The 19,980-nt window shown below is 41.5% G+C and overlaps 2 protein-coding genes and 1 non-coding gene across 6 annotated transcripts in view; 2 read left to right on the top strand and 1 right to left on the bottom strand.

Annotated features, from left to right (window-relative positions):
• Nucleotides 1-1,567, top strand: part of Btk (Bruton tyrosine kinase) — a 39,379-nt gene extending 37,812 nt beyond the window's left edge. For 3 of the 4 annotated variants that reach the window (XM_039099954.2, XM_039099952.2, XM_039099953.2), the window contains exon 19: nucleotides 1,124-1,567. In XM_039099954.2, coding sequence (XP_038955882.1) covers nucleotides 1,124-1,195 — 72 coding nt within the window. In that variant the 3' untranslated portion in view covers nucleotides 1,196-1,567. The remainder of the gene's footprint in view (nucleotides 1-1,123) is intronic. The other variant, NM_001007798.2, reaches the window with a different exon arrangement.
• A 625-nt stretch (nucleotides 1,568-2,192) lies between these two features.
• On the top strand, nucleotides 2,193-6,431 carry Timm8a1 (translocase of inner mitochondrial membrane 8A1). The gene is made up of 2 exons (NM_053370.4): nucleotides 2,193-2,602; nucleotides 5,418-6,431. Exons 1-2 carry the CDS (start codon nucleotides 2,471-2,473, stop codon nucleotides 5,577-5,579), a joined length of 294 nt encoding a protein of 97 aa, NP_445822.1. The 5' UTR covers nucleotides 2,193-2,470; the 3' UTR covers nucleotides 5,580-6,431.
• On the bottom strand, nucleotides 4,296-4,376 carry Trnad-auc1 (transfer RNA aspartic acid (anticodon AUC) 1). Its single transcript has one exon. It is a non-coding gene; the product is annotated as a tRNA-Asp (tRNA).
• Nucleotides 6,432-19,980: the final 13,549 nt, after the last annotated feature.

The raw sequence follows: 19,980 nt of genomic DNA, 5'->3' as shown, positions 1-19,980 counted from the left end.
GACACTCTGTCTCAAAATAAAAGAACAAATGTAAAAATGACTTAGTCTAAAAACCCTCCAAAAGAGCCTTAATCTGACCGTGGATCTCCAAAAGAGTAGTAATCTTAAAGTCAGACTAACAAAAGACCCTGGTTGTACAGAGTCCATTCCAGGCAGTCTGTGGCTTTGCAAAGTTATGCCTTCTGTTCATTTACCTTAATATTCACAGAATATTAAGGAAGCAGAGCATTTGGAAGCTGGCTAAACGTTATCCCTGGCTTTAGGAGTTCTGTTCTGCCAACCGACTAAGCACACCTGATGGCCATTTTCATTTCAAGCTCCAAAATAATGAAGTAGTGTGTATAAATTGGCAGTGAACTTATCCTCCGTTTTAATCAGCCTTTCAGCTTAATTTGCAAATTGTTCTTATCGCACAAATAACTTGATTTGTGCCAGGCAGCGGTGGCACAAGCTTTTAATCCCAGTAGAGACTGGAGGATCTCAAAGTTAAGGCCAGCTTGGTCAGCAGAGCAAGTTCCATGAGAGCCAGGGCTACACAGAGAAACTCTGTTTTGAAAACAAACAAATAACAAAATATAAAACAATAGCATCAATAACAAACAAACAAATGAATCAGTACAAGAGTAACCCTAGTCTCCTTTGTATAAAAGCCAGGTAAAAGCTCAGCTAGGCAGTCCTTGCCTGGTTTCTGGGAAGAGATGCAAGGGGGGGGAAAGTAAAAGCAAAAGTCATTAGCATTATGGGCTAGAGAGCTGGCTCAGTTAAGAGCATTTGCTGCTCTTTCGGAGGATCTAGTTTCAATTCCCAGCACAAACATGGCAGCTCGCTCACAATTGTCTGTACCTCCAGTTCTAGGGGATCTGACATCCTCACACAGACAAACATGTAAGCAAAACACCAATGCACATAAAAGCAAATTAAAAACAAAAGAGTTGCTAAGCTGAAAAGCACACAAAAACTTAATGGAGACTTGCTATTTTGTTTTTCTTCTTTGTGTGTTATCAAGAAGCTGCTGCAGCTTGGTATTTAGTATATGCTTAATAAACATAATACTTTGTGATTTACTACACAGGGTTCCTTGTGGATTCTATACCGTAACACTGTCTATTTTCTTTGGTTTTAGAAAGCAGATGAACGTCCTAGTTTCAAAATTCTCTTGAGTAACATTCTAGATGTCATGGATGAAGAATCTTGAGCTGGCTGATAAGCTTCATGGATCTACTCCTCTCTTCTACAAGCCCCAATTCCATTTTTTCCTGAGGAACTCCCTGGTTCAAGGGCTCTAGCCTTCCACGCTCCTACTGTACATCTAGGAATGCCTTTCTTCTCTAACTCCCCAGCATAGTGCTTCTGAGCAAAGGCCAAGGAATTTCTGGGCCTGGTATTACTTCAAGACTCCTAACAGACTGAATTTGGGATGGGAACATTTCAGGGGAGGGAAGATGTAAATAGCCCCACTAGTTGTTCAACAGCTTGTTGGTTAAGTGTTAAGAGTTTGGGGGTAAGAATGGTGCCATTAAAATGGGAGGGATTGTTTTGATACAATAAAATTACTGGAAAGAGTGAAGTTATCTATTTTAATTCATTACAGCCGCCCTGAAGCTCCCTGAAAATTTCAGAAAATCCGATCATTAGTTTGACATATTTCTAATCTAGAACTCTACAGAACTCACATTTCACCCCTCTATTTTAAAGACTTATTTATTTATTATGGTAAGCATACAAGAAGAGGGCACCAGATCTCATTATAGATGGTTGTGAGCCACCACGTGGTTGCTGGGACTTGAACTCAGGACCTCTGGAAGAGCACTCAGTGCTCTTAACCGCTGAGCCACCTCTTCAGCCCCATTTCACTCCTCTGAATTCTGGACGCATTCACAAACTTTCCAGAGCGTTTGGCACACAGTAGACAAACAGAATCATTTGAATAAATCTTAATGTTAGGAACGAACCCAGCCAGAGCCTCATCTCCATATATTTAGAGGAAAACTCAAAGAAATGGACTCAGGGGCCGAGGGTGGCTAGTTAATTCGCAAGCAGAGTTCTGGCTTGGGGGGTAAAACCCGAGCTGAGAAAGCGCGGGCCAATTTGGAAGTGGGCAGGGTGGAGTTGTAGGGCGGGCCCTTCACTGGACCACGTGGTATGAAGCAACTTCCTCTTTTCCTTTATGCTACTCTTCTTGGATTTTGGCTCCCACAGCGCGGCAGCGCTCCAGGGAAAGGCCGGACGTTACCGCGGTTTGCAGCGGGGAGCAGATCCCGCTCGCAGAGACTGCGGAGCGCGGTGGCCCGAGGGGAGCGGGCAGAGCCGGCAGGGACAACAGCCCCGCGCCGACGCGGTGAGCTCACAGGGCGGTCCCCGAGGCGGGGGCGGGGGGCGGGGGAGGTTGTAGTTCCGGTTCCGTCACCCAGACACGTGAAGGTCGGCGAGTCGGTTCTTTGCTCGCTTCGGCCCGCGTGGTCGTGCCGGGATGGAGTCCTCCTCGTCCTCTTCGGGCTCGGCTTTGGCCGCCGTGGACCCTCAGCTGCAGCATTTCATCGAGGTGGAGACACAGAAGCAGCGCTTCCAGCAGCTGGTGCACCAGATGACGGAACTTTGCTGGGTGAGGAGCTCAGGGCTCAAATCCGGACGCTGTGCCTACTTTCTCCGTGCCCTTGCCCCCACGGGACTTGCTAGAATGTCGGGGACTCCAGAGTGGGAGGTCTTGACCGTACTCCAGGTTCTCAGATTCCTTATGCTGAGCCGGGAGGGACTATGGTGACTTTTCAAGGAGACCGTAGGTGCAGAGGATTGGGAGTCACACACTTACACTGCTGTCCCACCCAGCACTCTGAGGCACGTGAGGTTCAAGCTGGTTGGTGCTGGCCACTAGAACGCATCAGAGTACCCAGTCCTGGAGTTTTAGGGAGCCAGAATCCCAGAGAGTCTGTGACTTATTTCTGGACTCCTCGGGATTTACCTAGATTACCCAGATACAACCCCTCCTGATGAAAAGACAAGCGGCACTGTCTCATTAAGTATAAAAGTGGCATAATCTCTCCTAACATACACATTTATTTGCCGTCACGTTGAGTCGTTGTGTAATGCCAAGCCATTAAGGTTTGAAGGTTGAGAAATTGAGTCTGCTCGGAGAGGGGACTTTGGCAAAGGGGCAGAGGCATTTGTTTGTAGCTGAGATCAAAGTGTTCTGGTTGCCAAGGGCAGCACACTGCCCTCCACTGACATAAAAACTTAAAAGAATTTCAGAGGCCAAGGATAATATCCATTGGAATGGGAGAAACTTTTAAGAGTTGCGTGTAAGAGCAGAGAACCATGAACACAAATTCATTTCTAAAACCTTCAAGCTGACATTGCTTTACTTGATCCTTTTTCTGTAAACGTAGAATAGATATTGCTAGACAGTGATCTTTAGAAATTCTCCATTAATTCTGGTTTGCCTTGGATCAGAGGGTTTCCCTCTTTCTTCTCTCTCTTTCTTCTCTCTCTTTCTTCTCTCTCTTTCTCTCTTTCTTTCTTTCTTTCTTTCTTTCTTTCTTTCTTTCTTTCTTTCTTTCTTTCTTTTTTCTAGGCAAGTTTTCCTGAATTTCAGGCTGGCCTCATACTGAACGGATAGCTGAGAATAGCCGAAAATTACCTTGAATTCCTGGTCTTCCTGCCTCCCCACCTTTTAAGGACCAAGTTTACAGTCATTCACCATCATCTCCAGCTTTTTAAAACCCCTTTTAAAAATGAGTCTTTAGAGACAGGGCTTTACTATTCACCCTCTAGCTGTCTTGTAACTAGAAGTCCCTCTGCTTCCAGCAAGCTAGAATAGGTTCTTTTTCTAAAAGTCTTTGATTCATTATATTTTCCTGGGAGTTAGGTGTGGTTAATGACCATTAAGGATTGATGATGGGACTTGCCTTTAATTCCAGCCAAGGCAGGTTGATCCCTTGAGTTCAAGGCCAGCATGGTCTACAGAGTGGGTTCCAGGACAGCCAGGGCTACACAGAGAAACCCTGTTTTGAAAAAACCATAAAAGAATGAGCTAGGAAAGAAAGATTTATTTTTTCCAGTGTTCTAGCCACAAGTAAGTGTTTCATGCTCTAATAAAAGAACTCTGTATCTACAACCAGATTAAAGCAGCTCAGATTAAAACCCAGTGGTTACTTAAGGACGGACAGTAGGATGAGGAATGGTTGGGAAGGAGAGGGAGGGGCTTGAGAGTGTCATGGTGAATATGATCAAATTATATCATACACATATAAGAAATTGTTGAAGCATTTTTTTTATTATTTTTGTTTCCCTTTTCTTTTTTTCGGAGCTGGGGACTGAACCCAGGGCCTTGTGCTTGATAGGCAAGCGCCCTACCACTGAGCTAAATCCCCAACCCCGAAGCATTTTTTTAAAAACCTGAAATACAGGGCCTTCTTTAGAAAACATTAGGTTTTCAGTTCTCCTGAGGATTCAAGAACCTTTGGTGTGTTTGGTAGGAAAATCAGTCCCTGAATTTTGGGAGCAGAGACAAAGGGATCACAATTTCCAGGCCATCAAGCCCTACACAGTGAGACCTTTTCTCAAAAGACAACACTGCTTTAAATAAACAAGGTTATAGAACGTTGGTATGTAGATTTTCTTGTTCATTTTAGGGTACCTAACTGATTTATCTCTTAATCATTTTCTTCCACCGTTCATTTAAAGGCATTTAATGTCAGCATGTTGTATGTAGAGTTACAGTCCAATCCAGAAAAGGGTTGGGTTTTTTAGGGGGGGAGGAGGTGGAGACAGGGTTTGTCTGTGTAGTCCTGGCTAGCCTCGAACTCAGATCCACCTGCTTCTGCCTCCTAAGTGCTAAGACTAAAGTTGTGTGACACCATCAACCTCCACCCCCTATAAAAAAGGTTATTTCAGTTGTATTTGTGCTTTTCTTACTCTTACATCTAAGGTGTGCCACTTTCTGGCCCCTTTGAGCAAACTCTGCCAGAGTTCCAACTTAATCAAATGAAGACTGATATTGGTGTCTATTCCATGCCTTGCTGCAAAAAGTAAGCCTGTGTCCAGTTGCTTAACAATTGGTAAGATACCAAATGGGAAAAGTTTTATATTTTTTTTCAGTCAGCATAAAAAAAGCCCATGGGCTTCATCACGGCATATGTGTTCTTTTAACACATGTTTTTCTTGCCTGTCTTTGATTTCTTTCTATCATAGTCTTCTTTCTAGTTCTCTCTCTCTCTCTCTCTCTCTCTCTCTCTCTCTCTCTCTCTCATATACAACACACAGACAGACAGACAGACATAATTTTAAGCTAGGTGCCACAGGTAAGAGAAAATAGGTCTAAATGTATTAACAAATCAGATGATTTAGGCAGAATTATTTCGATAAGCAAAGGACCTTGATTCGCAAGTTCCCTTTGTAATTCTGTTTCTTGTTCTGAACAGGAGAAGTGCATGGATAAGCCTGGGCCTAAGTTGGACAGTCGGGCTGAGGCCTGTTTTGTGAACTGCGTTGAACGCTTCATTGATACAAGCCAGTTCATCTTAAATCGACTGGAGCAGACCCAGAAGTCCAAACCTGTCTTCTCAGAAAGCCTTTCTGACTGATCTCAGCATTACCTCTTTGGAAAAGTAGTTCAAGAAGGGAAGAGCTGCTGCTGAGTCGGTTAAAGAAATGGCTATGGGGGGATTAACTCCCAATTCTCTTCATCATCTTGGGACATATTGTCACCTGAGAATGAACAAAGACCAATTTTTATGTATGGGAGTTGAGAGTCACGTGTATTTGGTTGTGTTTTTTAAGCTAACTGTGTGGTAATAATTTAGATAAATGGAAGTATGAGACGCGTATTGCTGTGTATTGGGACGGCGCTTTCTCAAGGTCCCTTATTAACTACTTTATAGAATTTGGACAGTGGAACTGCTTTCTAGAATTGGATAGTGGGACCACGTAGGGGGAATCTCGATTTGTATGGGTTTATATCTGAATTTTTTTAGGGAGAGCTTTATGGCAGAAAAATTGGCAGTGGGGAAATACCCTGGCACTGATGAACTGTGAGCTTTCTCACAGTTTGACTTAGAGCTGAAAAAAAGTCCTATGGAGGATTCATATAATCCACCTTCTTAGATTGTCCCTCTGCCCTATACTGTGACTTACTTAAATGTCAAATTGAAAATACGGTCTCAAGGTAGAACAGGAAGCGTGAGAATCCAAAGGGCTTTAGTCATATAGGAACCTAGTTCATGAACATTATTCTTATCACCAGACAGCCACAGGAAGAAGTTAACTTACTTCGTATATCAGGATACAAAACATTCACAGATGTGCCTAAAGAAATAACGACTTAGGCCAGTTTAAAACTAACAACAGATTCAGGTAGAGGTGCATGCCTGAATGTTAGTCATAAATTCCATTAACTGCATTCTTTTGGTCACGGAAATAAAAGCTCGCCAGATCAACTTTGTGATGAAGAGGCTTTCTGTTTTGCGTTTTTAACTGCAACTCATTTTATGGGGGCTCATTTCAAGACAGAAATGTAGTTAGCTTCTATTCTAGAGGTCCCTGAAGTTTTTGTGAGAAGAAAATACTTGGAGATGAGAAGGGAAAAACACTGTGCTAATACCGTAAGTTTCTGATAGGAGCCTGTGTTGACTCCCCTCTTGTATTGAAATTCTCATAGACTAAAGGAAAAGTGTCTAGTACAAATCATGAATCTGGACAAATACACAGTCGTAATATATCCTCATGGGCACTACCAGAAAATTTTGGCAAATCGTGATGATATATATATATATATATATATATATATATATATATATATATATATATATGATGTCTATGATTATATGACAAACTAAAGTGCCTTTTCCAAGCTAGACTCAGGGATTGAATAGAACCAGCCCTAAGGTTGGAGAGATTCGTCCTAGCCAAGGGAGACAGTGAGATTTCAGTGTAGTAAGCTCCATTGAGAAGCAACAAAAAGTAAGTCTGAACACAATAAGGGTGTTAGGAAATGCTTGTAGGGCATTGTTAGTTTCTAACAGCTAGCAGCCTAGACCTGAAAGAACCAAGTGACTAAGCCTTACAGGTGCCAAGGGAAATTGGTAGAGGTAACAGTCTAGGAGCCTCAGGGTAGAAGTTACAAAACTAAGAGTGACTAAGGAGAACATAGGACAGTGTGAGGCCTTTCTGCTGTTACCTAGCATGATGGAAAAAGATGTCATTTTTTTTTTTGCAAATGTATGATGTCATATAACTTGCTGCTTGGTGCAAGAGTACTTAGGGTAGACATCTGACTGGCATATAACTTATATGTCAAGGTAAAATCCAAGTGGCACAGGGAGGTCTTTTGTCTTTTTTTTTTCCTTTGTGTTTTGAGACAGTGTCTGTCCTGGCTGCCCTGGAGTTCACTCTGTAGACCAGATTGGCCTCGAACTAAGAGATCCCAACTCTCAAGTGCTGGGATGAAAGAAATGCCCCAGCACGCTGGAACTTATTCTTCATTCTTACTGTATCTTATTACTATATCATTCTTTCTGATTACTCATTCAGTAACAACATCTTCTCATTGTATATATGCCGGAAGTTAAATGTTTTCACTCTATAATCATCACATGCTCAGCTAATACATCCAGAGAGGTCACACATTATGTCAGATGTGTACATTATGCTTTGACACTGTCGTGTTCAAAAGCACAAGGTACGAGGCAATGGAGAAGGAAAAGTGGAACAGTTTTTCCTGCTTCCAGAAGTGTAAGAGCAGCCCCTAGGGTTTTGTCAGCCTTAGGGTTTCACATTCAGCTGTCCTCAATTCTAGTGGTACAGTTCAGTTGTTTCCATTCCCTCGTCAGGAGGGGTTATTCCAAGGATTGTCCACTGGCACAGTTCTCTTAAAACTCTTCCAGGCTTATATTTCTTAGCACATAATTGAATCCCAGGCTGATGGAGGCCAGTCTTGTGTTCCACATCTTCAGTCTATGTAGGCTCATAGTCTATGTAGGCATATGGGCCTTACTCAGATGTGCCTTGCTCAAATGTATGCTTTAGATAGGGTTAAATGCATTCTCATGGCTTCATGTACTGAAAACTTGGCTCAGTGTGGTGATAACAAAAGGAAAAATTAAGAGATGGAATCTGAAGGTTGAGATGGTTTAGTGGTTACGATCATCTGGTGCTCTTGTGGAGACACTGGGTTCAGCTTCCAGAACCCACATGGCGGTTTACAGTTGACTAACTCCAGTTCCAGGGGATCCAACTCTCCTCTCTGGCCCCTGGGTTGTGAGGTGTAGACATACATGGAGACAAAGCACTCATACAAAAAATATATCGGTAGGACCTGAGGGTAGGTCATTAAGTCATTGGTGACATTAAGGTACCTTTCACAGGGCACTGACTTCTTCAAAGAATGAGTTATTAGGAGACCCATGCTCCCACCTGCCATAAAGTGGTAGCTCTAACAGGAGCACTTGCCACGGCCAATGTATTGTTTGAGCACTCAAAACTCTAGATCTCAACATTTTATAGTCACCCTGCTTCGGGTGTATTATCTTACTATATTGTCAAAAGGCAACAGGTGTGGACTCAAAAAAGAGCATCTCCAAAGGCTTAGACAAAAAGGAAGCTAAAAAATCCATTAACAAAACCATAGATAGGACCAATAAAATTCCTAAGACCATCTTAGGCTGCCATTGCTTGGGTTGGGGAAAGAACAACAAAGGAAGTACTATGGACTTACTGGACACATTTAAGCCCAGGTTTGGACAGTTAACTTTAATGGTCACAAATCACAGGACAGATCAAGTACATCCAGACCAGGACTGTGCTCCTAATTGGCTTTCCTAAACAGCACGTACTTTCAAGGTCATGTCCAACTGAGCGTCCTCTAAAAAGGGCAAGAATATTCAAAGTGGTTAGGTTAGTTACTGTGGCCATAGGAAGGTTTCACTAAGGACGTGTAATACAGAAGTGACTACTCAGGGCCACGAACATGACTCCTGGGATAAAAGAATTACCCTTTTAATTCTTAAGTAAGAACTCTAAAGTGGGGGCTGGGGATTTAGCTCAGTGGTAGAGCGCTTACCTAGGAAGTGCAAGGCCCTGGGTTCGGTCCCCAGCTCCGAAAAAAAAGAACCAAAAAAAAAAAAAAAAGAACTCTAAAGTGATTTTGCAAATTCCTTAGCACCTTAATAAGCATTAGTTCAGCGCTTAGACCATTCATATAGGAACTTATTTAAAAAGACAAAAACTTCGCATAACTAAACCTACATCTTCCAAAAGTCAGTGTCACAAATGTAAGGCCTATCTGGCATATTCCTGACAGTTTCTGCGGTGCATAAATTTATAGAAAGGACAATAATAGGATACGGAAAGTCAAGGTTCTGAAAGACTACCCAAAATCAAGGGCTGGTGAGATGACTTAGTGGGTAGAATTGCTTGCCACTAATCCTAATGACCTGAGTTTGATTCCCAGGACCTACAAGGTGGAAGAAGAGAACAGCTTTCTCGAAGTTGTCCTGACTTTCACACACATGCCTTGTGTGGTGGTTTGAATGAGGATGGCCCCCATAGGCTCACAGATTTGAATAGTCATCAGGGAGCGGCACTGTTTGAGAGGATCTGGAGATGTGGCATTATTGGAGGAGGTGTTAGTAGAAGTGGGCTTTGAGGTTTTAGAAAGCCCATTCTAAGCCCAGAGTGTGTCTTTCTGCTCTCTGCAGAGCCTGCTGGAGAACGGTCAGCTACTTCTGCAGCACCTTGTCTGCCTGTGTGGCACCATACTTCCCACTATGATGCGAATGGACTAAACGTCTGAAACTGTAAGAAAGTCGTGATTAAATGTTTTCCTTTGGAAGAGTTGCTGTGGTCAGGGTGTCTGTTCGCAACAGAAGAACCCTGATTAAGACACCATTGCACATGTGCACCTGCTCTCTCACCTGGCCCCCACCCCGACACGCAGGCGCGTGGGCACACACACACATTCACAGCTATTACTGCTGCCACTGCCACTGCCACCGCCACTAGTAATATGAAAGCTGGTTCATCCAGTGCTGGGAATAGAACTGAGAACTTTCCGCATGCAAGGCAAGGATTCTATAAGACTACACATCATTAGCTCACTTCTGCTGTGTGTGGGTGTGTAACATACACAGTACTTCATGAATACTTACTATCCCTAGCTGTTAATTTGAATAAAGAAGATTTATTTATTTTATGTATATGAGTACACTGTAGCTGTCTTCAGACACACCAGAAGAGGTCATCAGATCCCATTACAGATGGTTGTGAGCCACCATGTGGTTGCTGGGAATTGAACGCAGGACCTCTGTTAGAGCAGTCAGTGCTCTTAACCCTTGAGCCATCCCTCCAGCCCCTGAAGGTTTTTTTTATATAGTATCTGGCCTGGTGCTCACTGTGAAACCCAGTGTACCTTTAAACTTAAGGCCGTCTTCTGGCCTCAATCCCTGAGTGCTTAGATCACGAACATTCACTTTATTGCTCATCTCTTAATCTAAAATTTGTCCTTTGGTGTTTTTGAGACAGTCTCTCTGTGTGGCTTTGGCCATCCTGGAGCTCAGTATGTAGTCTCAACTGGTCTTGAACTCACAAAAATCCTCCTGCCTCTGCCACCTGAGTGCTGGGATTAAAGATGTGTGCAATCTGAAACATTTTGAGCTTTATATTAGCACTCAAACATTTTTAGACTTCAGATTTCTGGATTGTGTAAATAAGTATTTCTGTGTATATATTTATGTGTAAATGCAGATATTGAAATATCTGAAAGAATTTTGAGGCATTTCTGGTTCCAAGTGCATAGTATAAATAATACTCCATCCGTATGTTGGCAAAAGGTTTTTTTTTTTTTTGTTTTTTTTTTTTTAAGACAGGGTTTCTCTGTGTAGCCCTGGCTGTCCTGGAACTTACTATGTAGACCAGGCAGGCCTCAAAGATCAGCCTGCGTCTGCCTCCCAAGCACTAGGATTAAAGGTATGCACTACCACTGCCTGGTAGAAAAAATACAAGTTTGACTGTAAGGCAAAACTACGTTCAATCCCATGCAACATCTGTGCAACCTCAGGCAAGTCATTTAACCTATTTCACAAAGACATGCAGGCATGTAGGGGTGTGTGTATGTACGTCTGTGTCCGTCCATATGGAGGCCAGTGTTTTTTTTTTTTCTTTTTTTTTTCTGGGGCTGGGGACCGAACCCAGGACCTTGCGCTTCCTAGGTAAGCGCTCTACCACTGAGCCAAATCCCCAACCCCAAGGCCAGTGTTTAAAACGAATATTTTTATATCATTCTCTACCTAATTTTTGAGACAGGGTCTCTCACTGAACCCAGTCCACCATATTGACTAGACCGGATGACCGGCAATCCCTGGGATTTGCCTATCTCTGTTCCCCAGCATTGGGGTAACAGGTATATGTTTCCATGCTTGGTGTTTGTGCTCATACTAAACTGAGGGATCCAAACTCTGGTCCTCATCATTGTGCAGCAAGCAGTTTACCTACCGAGTTACTGCCTGGACCTCACTTAACCTCTTTCCTCATCAGTGTCTTCACCTATAAAACTGAGATAGTTGCACCTACCTCACTTCAGTGTTGTGAAATGAGATGTTGAAAGCACTTGGCATGCTGTAAATTGTAGCTGATTATTAGCTGTTGTTCGGAAACGAGCATCTTAAAATTATTTATTGTATATGTGTAGAGGGGTGTGTGTACACATACACCTGTCTCTTGTTGAGGTCTGTCCCTCCCTAGCAAAGCTGTAGCCATTTCATTCCATGCGCGCTAGCTATTTCATATTGTCCCTATGACATGCCTACCAGTCATCAACACAGAAAAATAAAACTTGACTCAGAGCCGGGTCCTGCTGTCCACATACCCTGTTATGTTCTGTATGTTCTGACGTTTGTTAATCTAAGAAATTCCACAACTATAAGCTTACGTAGGACCCATCAAATTAAAGTTCAAGAAAAACTACCGCTTCTAGCACTTGCATATGACCTCATTGTGGGTTTTGCGGTATTAGTCCTTATAAGCTGGCCCTGAGAAATGTCCACTCTGAAGCTGTTGCCCTGGTCAATCAGTCTTCGGGTGTATGTTCAATAAACCATCCCTGTCTTACTTAGATCAGTGTTCGTCTGGTTTGTGGGGCAACTCCTGAACCCCAACACTTTCTTTCTCTACATGTGTGTATATGTGGATAGATCAGAGGACCCAAGAGTCATTATTTTATGTATGTATGAGTACACTGTCGCTGTCTTCAGACACACCACAAGAGGGCATCAGATCCCATTACAGATGGTTGTGAGCCACCATGTGGCAAGCAGATCTCCATAAATTCGAGGCCAGCCTGGTTTACAGTTAGTTCCAGGACATCTGAGGCTGTTACAAAGAGAAACCCTGTGTTGAAACAAAACAAAACAAAAATTATCTTGAGATGCTAGAGAGATTTCTCAGTTCTTAAGACCACTTGTTGTTCTTAAAAAGGACCTAAATTCAATTTCAAGTACCCACATGGTGGCTTACAGCTATCCACAATTCTAGTTCCAGGAAACCCAATACCCTTAGTGTGTAGAAGAGTGTTAATCCAGCAATATGGCTGCTTTGGCAGGGGATCACATCCAAAGAACTAGGTCAATGCGATCCAACTTGAATGACACCCCTTTAATCCCTCTGGCTAGAATATAGACACCCTTAGTACACACTTTAATCCCAGTCTAACTGAGGGGCAGACAAAGTAACAAATCAGAGAAAGATTTGACTGAATAAGCCAGAGTCAGATACAGATAAGCCCATCTCTCATGAGAACAACAGGAAAGAAAGTCTACTTAAGAGCAGTCAGTGCCAGGAGAAATGTGGAATTGAGTTCTGTTGAGTTCATTGCAGTTCTCTTCAGCTCCATGCGGTTCAGAGGCAGTTTTCCAGAGAAATTCAGTTAGAAGCCACAAGAAGGTATTTGAATCAGACAGTTTGGAGAGGAGTTTGAGCCACAACAGATGAGTAGAACCAGCCAATCAAGAGTTCAGAAAGAGCCAAAAAGAGTGATTCTATCTGTTTAGCTGTAAGTCTTGGAGACTTAAACATTCTAGGCCTAGGTGAGCAGACAGAGGTTGGAAGGTGAAGCCTTCAAAGTCCAGGCTTGCAGAAAATTAGATTGTACTGAGGCTAGAAGCTGTAAGCTGTGTATTCATAAAGCTTAGGTATGGCTCTCACCTCATCCCTTCCTCTAAGGGATTTAGATTTACATTGGTGGGTACCAGGTACATAGGTGGTGCACATATCTACATGCAGGCAAAAACTTTGGGGTTTTGTCCTATAATCAATGAAAAGTTATTGGAACAATTTAGAGTAACATATTTCCATTTCAATGATTATTCAAAATGTCATATATATATACACATTTAAATTTGTATCCATTCTTTACTACTGCTGAACCCCATTCCAACTTCATGACCTCTTTTTCCCATTATTATTATTAGTAGTAGTAACCCCTTTACTCTAATTTGTGCTGATCATATGAGTATGGGTATGAGGCTATTCATTCACTGGGGCCTGAAAAATTATTAATAGTTGGTGTAATTTGGTTTGCTTTTGCTTTTTTTTTTTTAATGTAGAGAACCAGCCTCCTCTTTTAGATTTCTTTATTTCATGTGGGTAGGTACACTGTCGCTGTCTTCAGACATACCAGAAGAGGGCATCCTATCTATGAGTCACCATGTGGTGGCTGGGATTTGAACTCAGGACCTCTGGAAGAGCAGTCAGTGAGTGTTCTTAACCTCTGAGCCATCTCTCCAGTCCCTTGTGGGTTTTGTTTGTTTGTTTGTTTGTTTTTTGTTTTTCTGTTCTTTTTTTTTTTCTGGAGCCGGGGACTGAACCCAGGGCCTTGCTCTTGCTAGGCAAGCGCTCTACCACTGAGCTAAATCCCCAACCCTTTTCTGTTCTTTTTAAGACAAGTTCTCATGTAGTTCTAGACTGACCAGAAACTTGCTCTGTGACCCTAGGCTGATCATGAATTCCAGATCTTCCTTTATCTCTCAAGTGCTGAGATTACAGTGGGTGCCACCGTGCCTGGCTCCATGAATACTTTTAGAACTTGTAAGAAATATATAATTTGAAAGTCCTCCAGTTACCCTTATATATCCATTAAGAAAGATCACTTTAGCAGCAATACAGAGATTGGGGTGGAGAAGAAATAGTAATAAGAGTATTATTTCATTAGTTGAGGGAAGAGACTGCAGGAAAGGATTACGGTAGAAGTGGGGAAGAAGAAGGTCAATACGAGGAAGAGAATGAAGTTCTGAGAGAGACACTTGAAGTGAAGTAGAACGGGGAGGGGGGATAGAAGGGAAATAGGAGCTGGGAGTTAATCGCAGCCACTCAGGACCTGAAGCAGAAAGGTTTTTGTTCAAGGTCAGCTTGAGCTATGAGCTATGTAACGTTAAGTTTGTCTCAAAATAAACAATTTAAAAATGGCTGTGGATGTAGCTCAGTGGTCAAACAATTGCTTTACATGAACACAGCTGGTTTCAATCCCTGCTGCTGTGGAAAAGAAAGCAGAGGAAGAGGTTCATTGGAGAATAATGTGCTGATGAGAATGGCAACAAACGTGGCTAGACAGGAAGATAATAGACTAATCAGGTTGAATGGGCCACATGGGGTTTCCTGTTTGGCTAGCCTCAATTCCACCCACTGGGTAGCCCCTGAAGTTATTTAGTGCCTCCTTCAAATTAAGAAGCATACACAAACACCTACATTCAGAAACCCACAATGCTCTATAAAATTTCAACTGGAAAAATTAACAAACAAGCCAAGCACAAAAATGGTGAACTGAAATGAGTCACTGAATTTTTGTTTTGTTTTGAGACTGGATCTTCTCGACCCAGGCTGGCCAAGGGTCGAGAATTCCTAATCCCTCCTGTCTTGACTGCTCCAGTGTTCGGCTTATAGGCCAGCATTACTACACCCATCTCATTTGACTTTTATTTTGATAAAGAAAGAATAGAAACAAAAAATAAACAGTTCTTGGTATGCATGAGACCTTGGCTTTGGTTCTCAGTGTAACACACAGAAAAATTTAGAGTATTTCAGATTCTCAAATTTCGAAGTAGCTATGTTCAACCTGTATCACGCTGTCTTCGGGAGAATTCTGTATTTGTGTCATCTTGCCTCAGGGACTCAGCAGTTATTTGTGTGACTGTAATTCCTCCCTGTAGTTATATATTTTTTTAAAGGTTTAGACTACTTGATACACATTGTACCTGGCCTGATTTACTAATGTAGTACTGTTCCAATTTAATCCAATGTGGCCTGGCATTGCTAGACACACATTGTTGCTACAAAGTGGAGATTATCAATACTGCCTACTTATTTTCTAGATAGGTATTTTTTTTTTTTGCCATCCTCATATACAAGGATATACCTTGTTTTTAAGGGTTAATCTCAGTTTCCTGTGCTTTCTGATTTTTCCTTCCCTTGGGCAGGTCTTAAGGACATTTGCTTTTCTTCAAGACTGCCAATACTGTCAGGTTCTCCTTCCCACTGTACCATTCGTCCTGTTCTCTAGAAGTCACTGTAGTCCCAAGTCCATTTCTCTTCATAAGGGAAACCTCCAAGGTTTTACAAACATTTCTAATAGACAGCTCTGACTCATTTAAATTCTCACTGATATGAATCCTTCTCAGAAGCCAAGCTTGGTGGTGTATCCCTGAATTCTAACACCAAGGAGGCTGAGGCAAGAGGATTTTGAGTTCAATCCCAGTCTGGCTCACGCATCTTTGATGTCAAACTGGGCTACAGAATGAGCCACTGTCTTTAAAAGAGAAGCAGGGCAGGCTAGATGGCTCAGAGGGCAAAGATACTTGCCATGCCAGCCCTAACAATCTGAGTTCAATTTCTGGATCCTACTTAAAGGTGAACAGGCATAACTGACACCACAAATTTGTCCCCTGACCACCAAGTGCACATTGAGGCATGACACCCCTTACTGTAATAAGAATTTTTAAAAAAAGCAAGACAATAACAGGAACCCAGATCCTGAGGACCCATTCTCAGTCTTTTTCTTTGTGTGGGTTTTCATTAGGATTTCCCACTAAATTCTGAAGTCAGAAACTGAGAGAATTTCTGCTCACACTGATAAATATGAGTCTTTTTGGCTCCATCTACTGGTTTGAAATGTTACTTCTTCTGAAAACACTTTCAACAGGCATAGAAATAGTGTTTGCTGGGGTCTGGGAGTTGTCACTCAAACCATACGTACACCAGTCTCAGTTAAGCAAGAATAGTTTATTGAATGCACAGCATAATACTGGAAGTCCAGGTCCACAAGAAGGGAAAACCTAATTGTGGCATCAGTCTGCCTCAAGGCAAGCTTTTTATGTGAAATACCAGGTTCAAAAGTTGGAAGGCAAGCAGGGAAGTTGTACAACATTTTGGCTAACCAGACAAAATTTTGTCAGCTAATCGTTAAGCTGATTGGTCCTGCGGGAGGTAAGAGGGTGGTGGACAGGTGGTGAACGGGGAGAGGGGGTTCAGAACATAGAGATAACAGGGTAACAGTAATTCAACCATCACTTTTTGCCTTATTAGTAGCATTCTTCAGTGTCAGAGTAATAACTATGGACTTAATTTCACCTTGTGAGTATCATGGAGTCTGAATACAAAATGGCTGCAGTTAGGTTAAAAGGAGCAGGCCTTACGAGCTTTTCCAAGCTCTGAATACTCTTTAACCTACTTAAGTCAACATAGAATCAACCACAACAGATGAAACAGTTCAAAGACATTAAAATATAAATGGTTTTGACCACTGAAAAAAGACTGGAGTCAGGAAGTAAAAGTGCCTTGCTTTATCTCAGATTTGCGGCTGCTTATAACAGACCTGCCATGCTGGCTGTTTTTCTGTCGCTGTCAATGTGCTTGCTTCTGCAATTTGACAAGCTTCATGTTTAGTCACATAGGTGAAGTTCTCATTCACGGTCCTTGGTCAAGTCAGCTATGATTTGAACCCACCCATAACCAAAGAGGTCAGAAGTGATGCTGACTAGCCTAGTCCAAGAAACAGTGGACCATGTGCTCAGGGATTTGGAGGTTATTTTCCTAAGTCCCTGCCAGAGTGAATGCATTCCTTCACACATCCATTCAGTCCCCGGTGCCTGTTCTGAGTATGGTCTTTTTTCATTCCTGTTTTCCCATAACAAGGAGGAAAGTCATTTATATTTAAGAGAAATAAAAATAACATATGTCACTTTTTATTCAATTTTATTTTTCTTGGATATTTTATGTACTTACATTTCAAATGTTATCCCCTTGACATATGTCACTTTTTTTTCTAACCAATTGGAATGTACAACCAAAATTTTGATACTATCCTGTTATGTGTGGGTATGAGGAAACAGGTATTTTCTTCTATTATTTGTAGGACTGTAAATTGGTACTATCTCCATGGTCAATATATCAACCGCATTTGACAGGTTACAAAGGTACACTTTCCATTCTAGAATCTGACCTCTAGGAATTCATCCTGTTCGTGTACCTGTGTGTGAAAACTGACATATAGTAAATTTTATATTTAAAAGAAACTGTACCTAACCCATGGAAGTAGTACTTAAATAATCCTTGTCTTAGTTCGGCTGTGATAGGGACACTGAACAAAAGAAACTTCAGTAGGAACTGGCTTATATATCTCGAGTCATGGTCCATTGAACAGAGCCAAGACAGGAATTCAAGGCTAGAACCTGGAGGCAGAAAACTTGAGAAGGATCACTAGCCAAAGGATATCACCATGCATAGTGGATTGGGATTGTCCTCATCAATCATTAATCAAGAAATTTTCCATAGGATTGTTCATAGGCCAATCTGATGGGGGTATTGTCTCAACTGAGATTCCCTATTCTTGGATGATTCTAGCTTGTGTCAAAATGACAAAAACCAACCAGGACAATCCTCTACTGAAATAATTGAGATGCTATGCAGTGATAAAAACAAAAAGGAATCTCTTTATATATTAATATAGAATAAGCTCTAGTATACCAGTACATATTTTAAATTAAAATGCTAAGGATCAATAGCTTGGTAAGTTACTATTATTATAAATGGTCTCTTGAAGGGTATTATTAATATTGTTTGCAAGTAGAGAAAGGAACCTAGCTGGTTGAGGGTAGCGCTGTGAAACACACTTTATATTGTATGGTTTTTGTTATACCTCAATTTTTTAATAATGTGATTAAATTAACTATTCAAAATGATATAATAATTATTCCAACTTTCATTATTTGTGGTACTGGGAATAAACCTGGGGATCACCATGCAAGGAACACACTGAGCACTAAACTACACCCAAAGACCATGAAAATGGATAAATTAAGGCTGGGGAGATGACTCAGTCAGTAAAGTACCTACTGTGTAAGCATGAAGATTTGAGTTGCAGTTCCTGGCACCTCCATAAGAACACAGATGTAGTCATCTATAACCCTAGCAAGGTTGGGAGGAGCCAAGTGGATCCCTGGAGATCATTACTCAATAGGTTAGCACTGAGCTCAGTGAGAGACTCTTGACTCGGATGCTAAGGGGTCCAGCTGCCTTTCCCTCCTGAGTGTTGGCATCGAAGGAGAGAGACAGCAGGCCAGGCCATTAAGGCAGTTTTTAAACCAATATTTATAGAACTAGAATCACAACAATCATGCTTCTGAATACTATTTTAAGATATGAGTCAGTTTTGTGTGCTTCATCACATAGTTTGGTTCCAGGAGTTCTGTCCATTTCAAGCATGTATACCGTGGAACAGTACCCATGTTCAGACTTTAAGCAGCAGTCAAGACTTACTGTGGATATTGGTTATGCTTAATGTAAAAAAAAGAGTCTGCTGTGTATTACGGTCACATGATCTTGCATATGATAAACAGGTATATAATTTGCTCTTGGGAGGGAGGATTGAAAAAAATATTGACAAATAGACCTGTCAAGACTAACAGAATTTAATTTGAAAACATTTCAATTATTATCAACTATATGAAATGTTTTCAAATTAAATTTTGTTAGTTTTAACATAGATCAGCTCTAAAAGCATAGACATTCACATAGACACAGTAGGTTGTATTTATACATTTAATCGTGTGTGTGTGTGTGTGTGTGTGTGTGTGTAACAATAATAATTAAAGAAAAAGAGGCAATGAATTTGAGAGGGAGGAGAAAAGATGGAGAGGGGTTAGATGGAGGAGAGGGAGGAGAAATAATAGATTAAACTTTAAGTAAAAATAAAATTAAATCATGCTGAGAGACTGCCCTAGCCTTTAAAAGGAACAGTACTGGGCAGGACTAAGGCTAAAGACTGATGATTCTTGGCCTTATAATCTTACTATTTGTGCTTTTATAGGTGCCGGTATCCTTTCTCTCACTATTTTGGGCTTTTTATATGTGCTGGTTTCTTTCTTTGTAACTCTTATTATTTTGTTCTAATAAGCACAGGTTTCTTTTGTCTCTCACTCAAAGATCTCTCACTGGCCAGGCCAGAGGCTGGGAACTCATTAACTCTGAACCAGAGAGAAAAGAAAGAAAAAGCATTAAAATACTTTACATAGGCAATATGCCCCCCCACACACACTCACACTCATACACACAATCTGGTCGGGGCCGACCACCTGTCTCATCAACTCTACATGTCTTCATGGATACCTACATTCATACACATACTTATACATGTATGTATAGATGAACAGACATAGATATTTTGTGGATTGGGCTGATCCCCCAAGCCACACTTTATTCCTTCTCTGTGGCCTTCTCATACCTTTTTAGATGAAGGTTTGTTAGAAAATTACCTCATAGATAAAATGTTACACAAAGGGGGAGTTATAGTAGGATGTTGACATTAAGTTCAAAGCAGCGTTTCATTCTATAATCTCATTATAGGTTCAAAGCAACACTTTCCTGTTCTTGCTTTATCACAGTGCACACCTGTGGCTTCATCCTTGGATCTGACCTAGAGTGAATGTTTCTTCTTGATCACAAACT

Source organism: Rattus norvegicus, chromosome X (assembly GCF_036323735.1).
Source record: "Rattus norvegicus strain BN/NHsdMcwi chromosome X, GRCr8, whole genome shotgun sequence".
In the NCBI taxonomy this organism is placed as follows: Eukaryota; Metazoa; Chordata; class Mammalia; order Rodentia; family Muridae; genus Rattus; species Rattus norvegicus.
Note: the sequence above shows the minus strand (reverse complement) of the source record. Positions and strands in the feature narration are given on the sequence as shown.

What these genes read in the sequence shown, in the direction of transcription:
- Timm8a1 (NM_053370.4), top strand. Translation starts at nt 2,471, where the DNA reads ATGGAGTCCTCCTCGTCCTCTTCGGGCTCGGCTTTGGCCGCCGTGGAC. An exon ending in AGATGACGGAACTTTGCTGG is followed by an intron (nt 2,603 to 5,417) that starts GTGAGGAGCTCA and finishes TGTTCTGAACAG; the next exon opens with GAGAAGTGCATGGATAAGCC.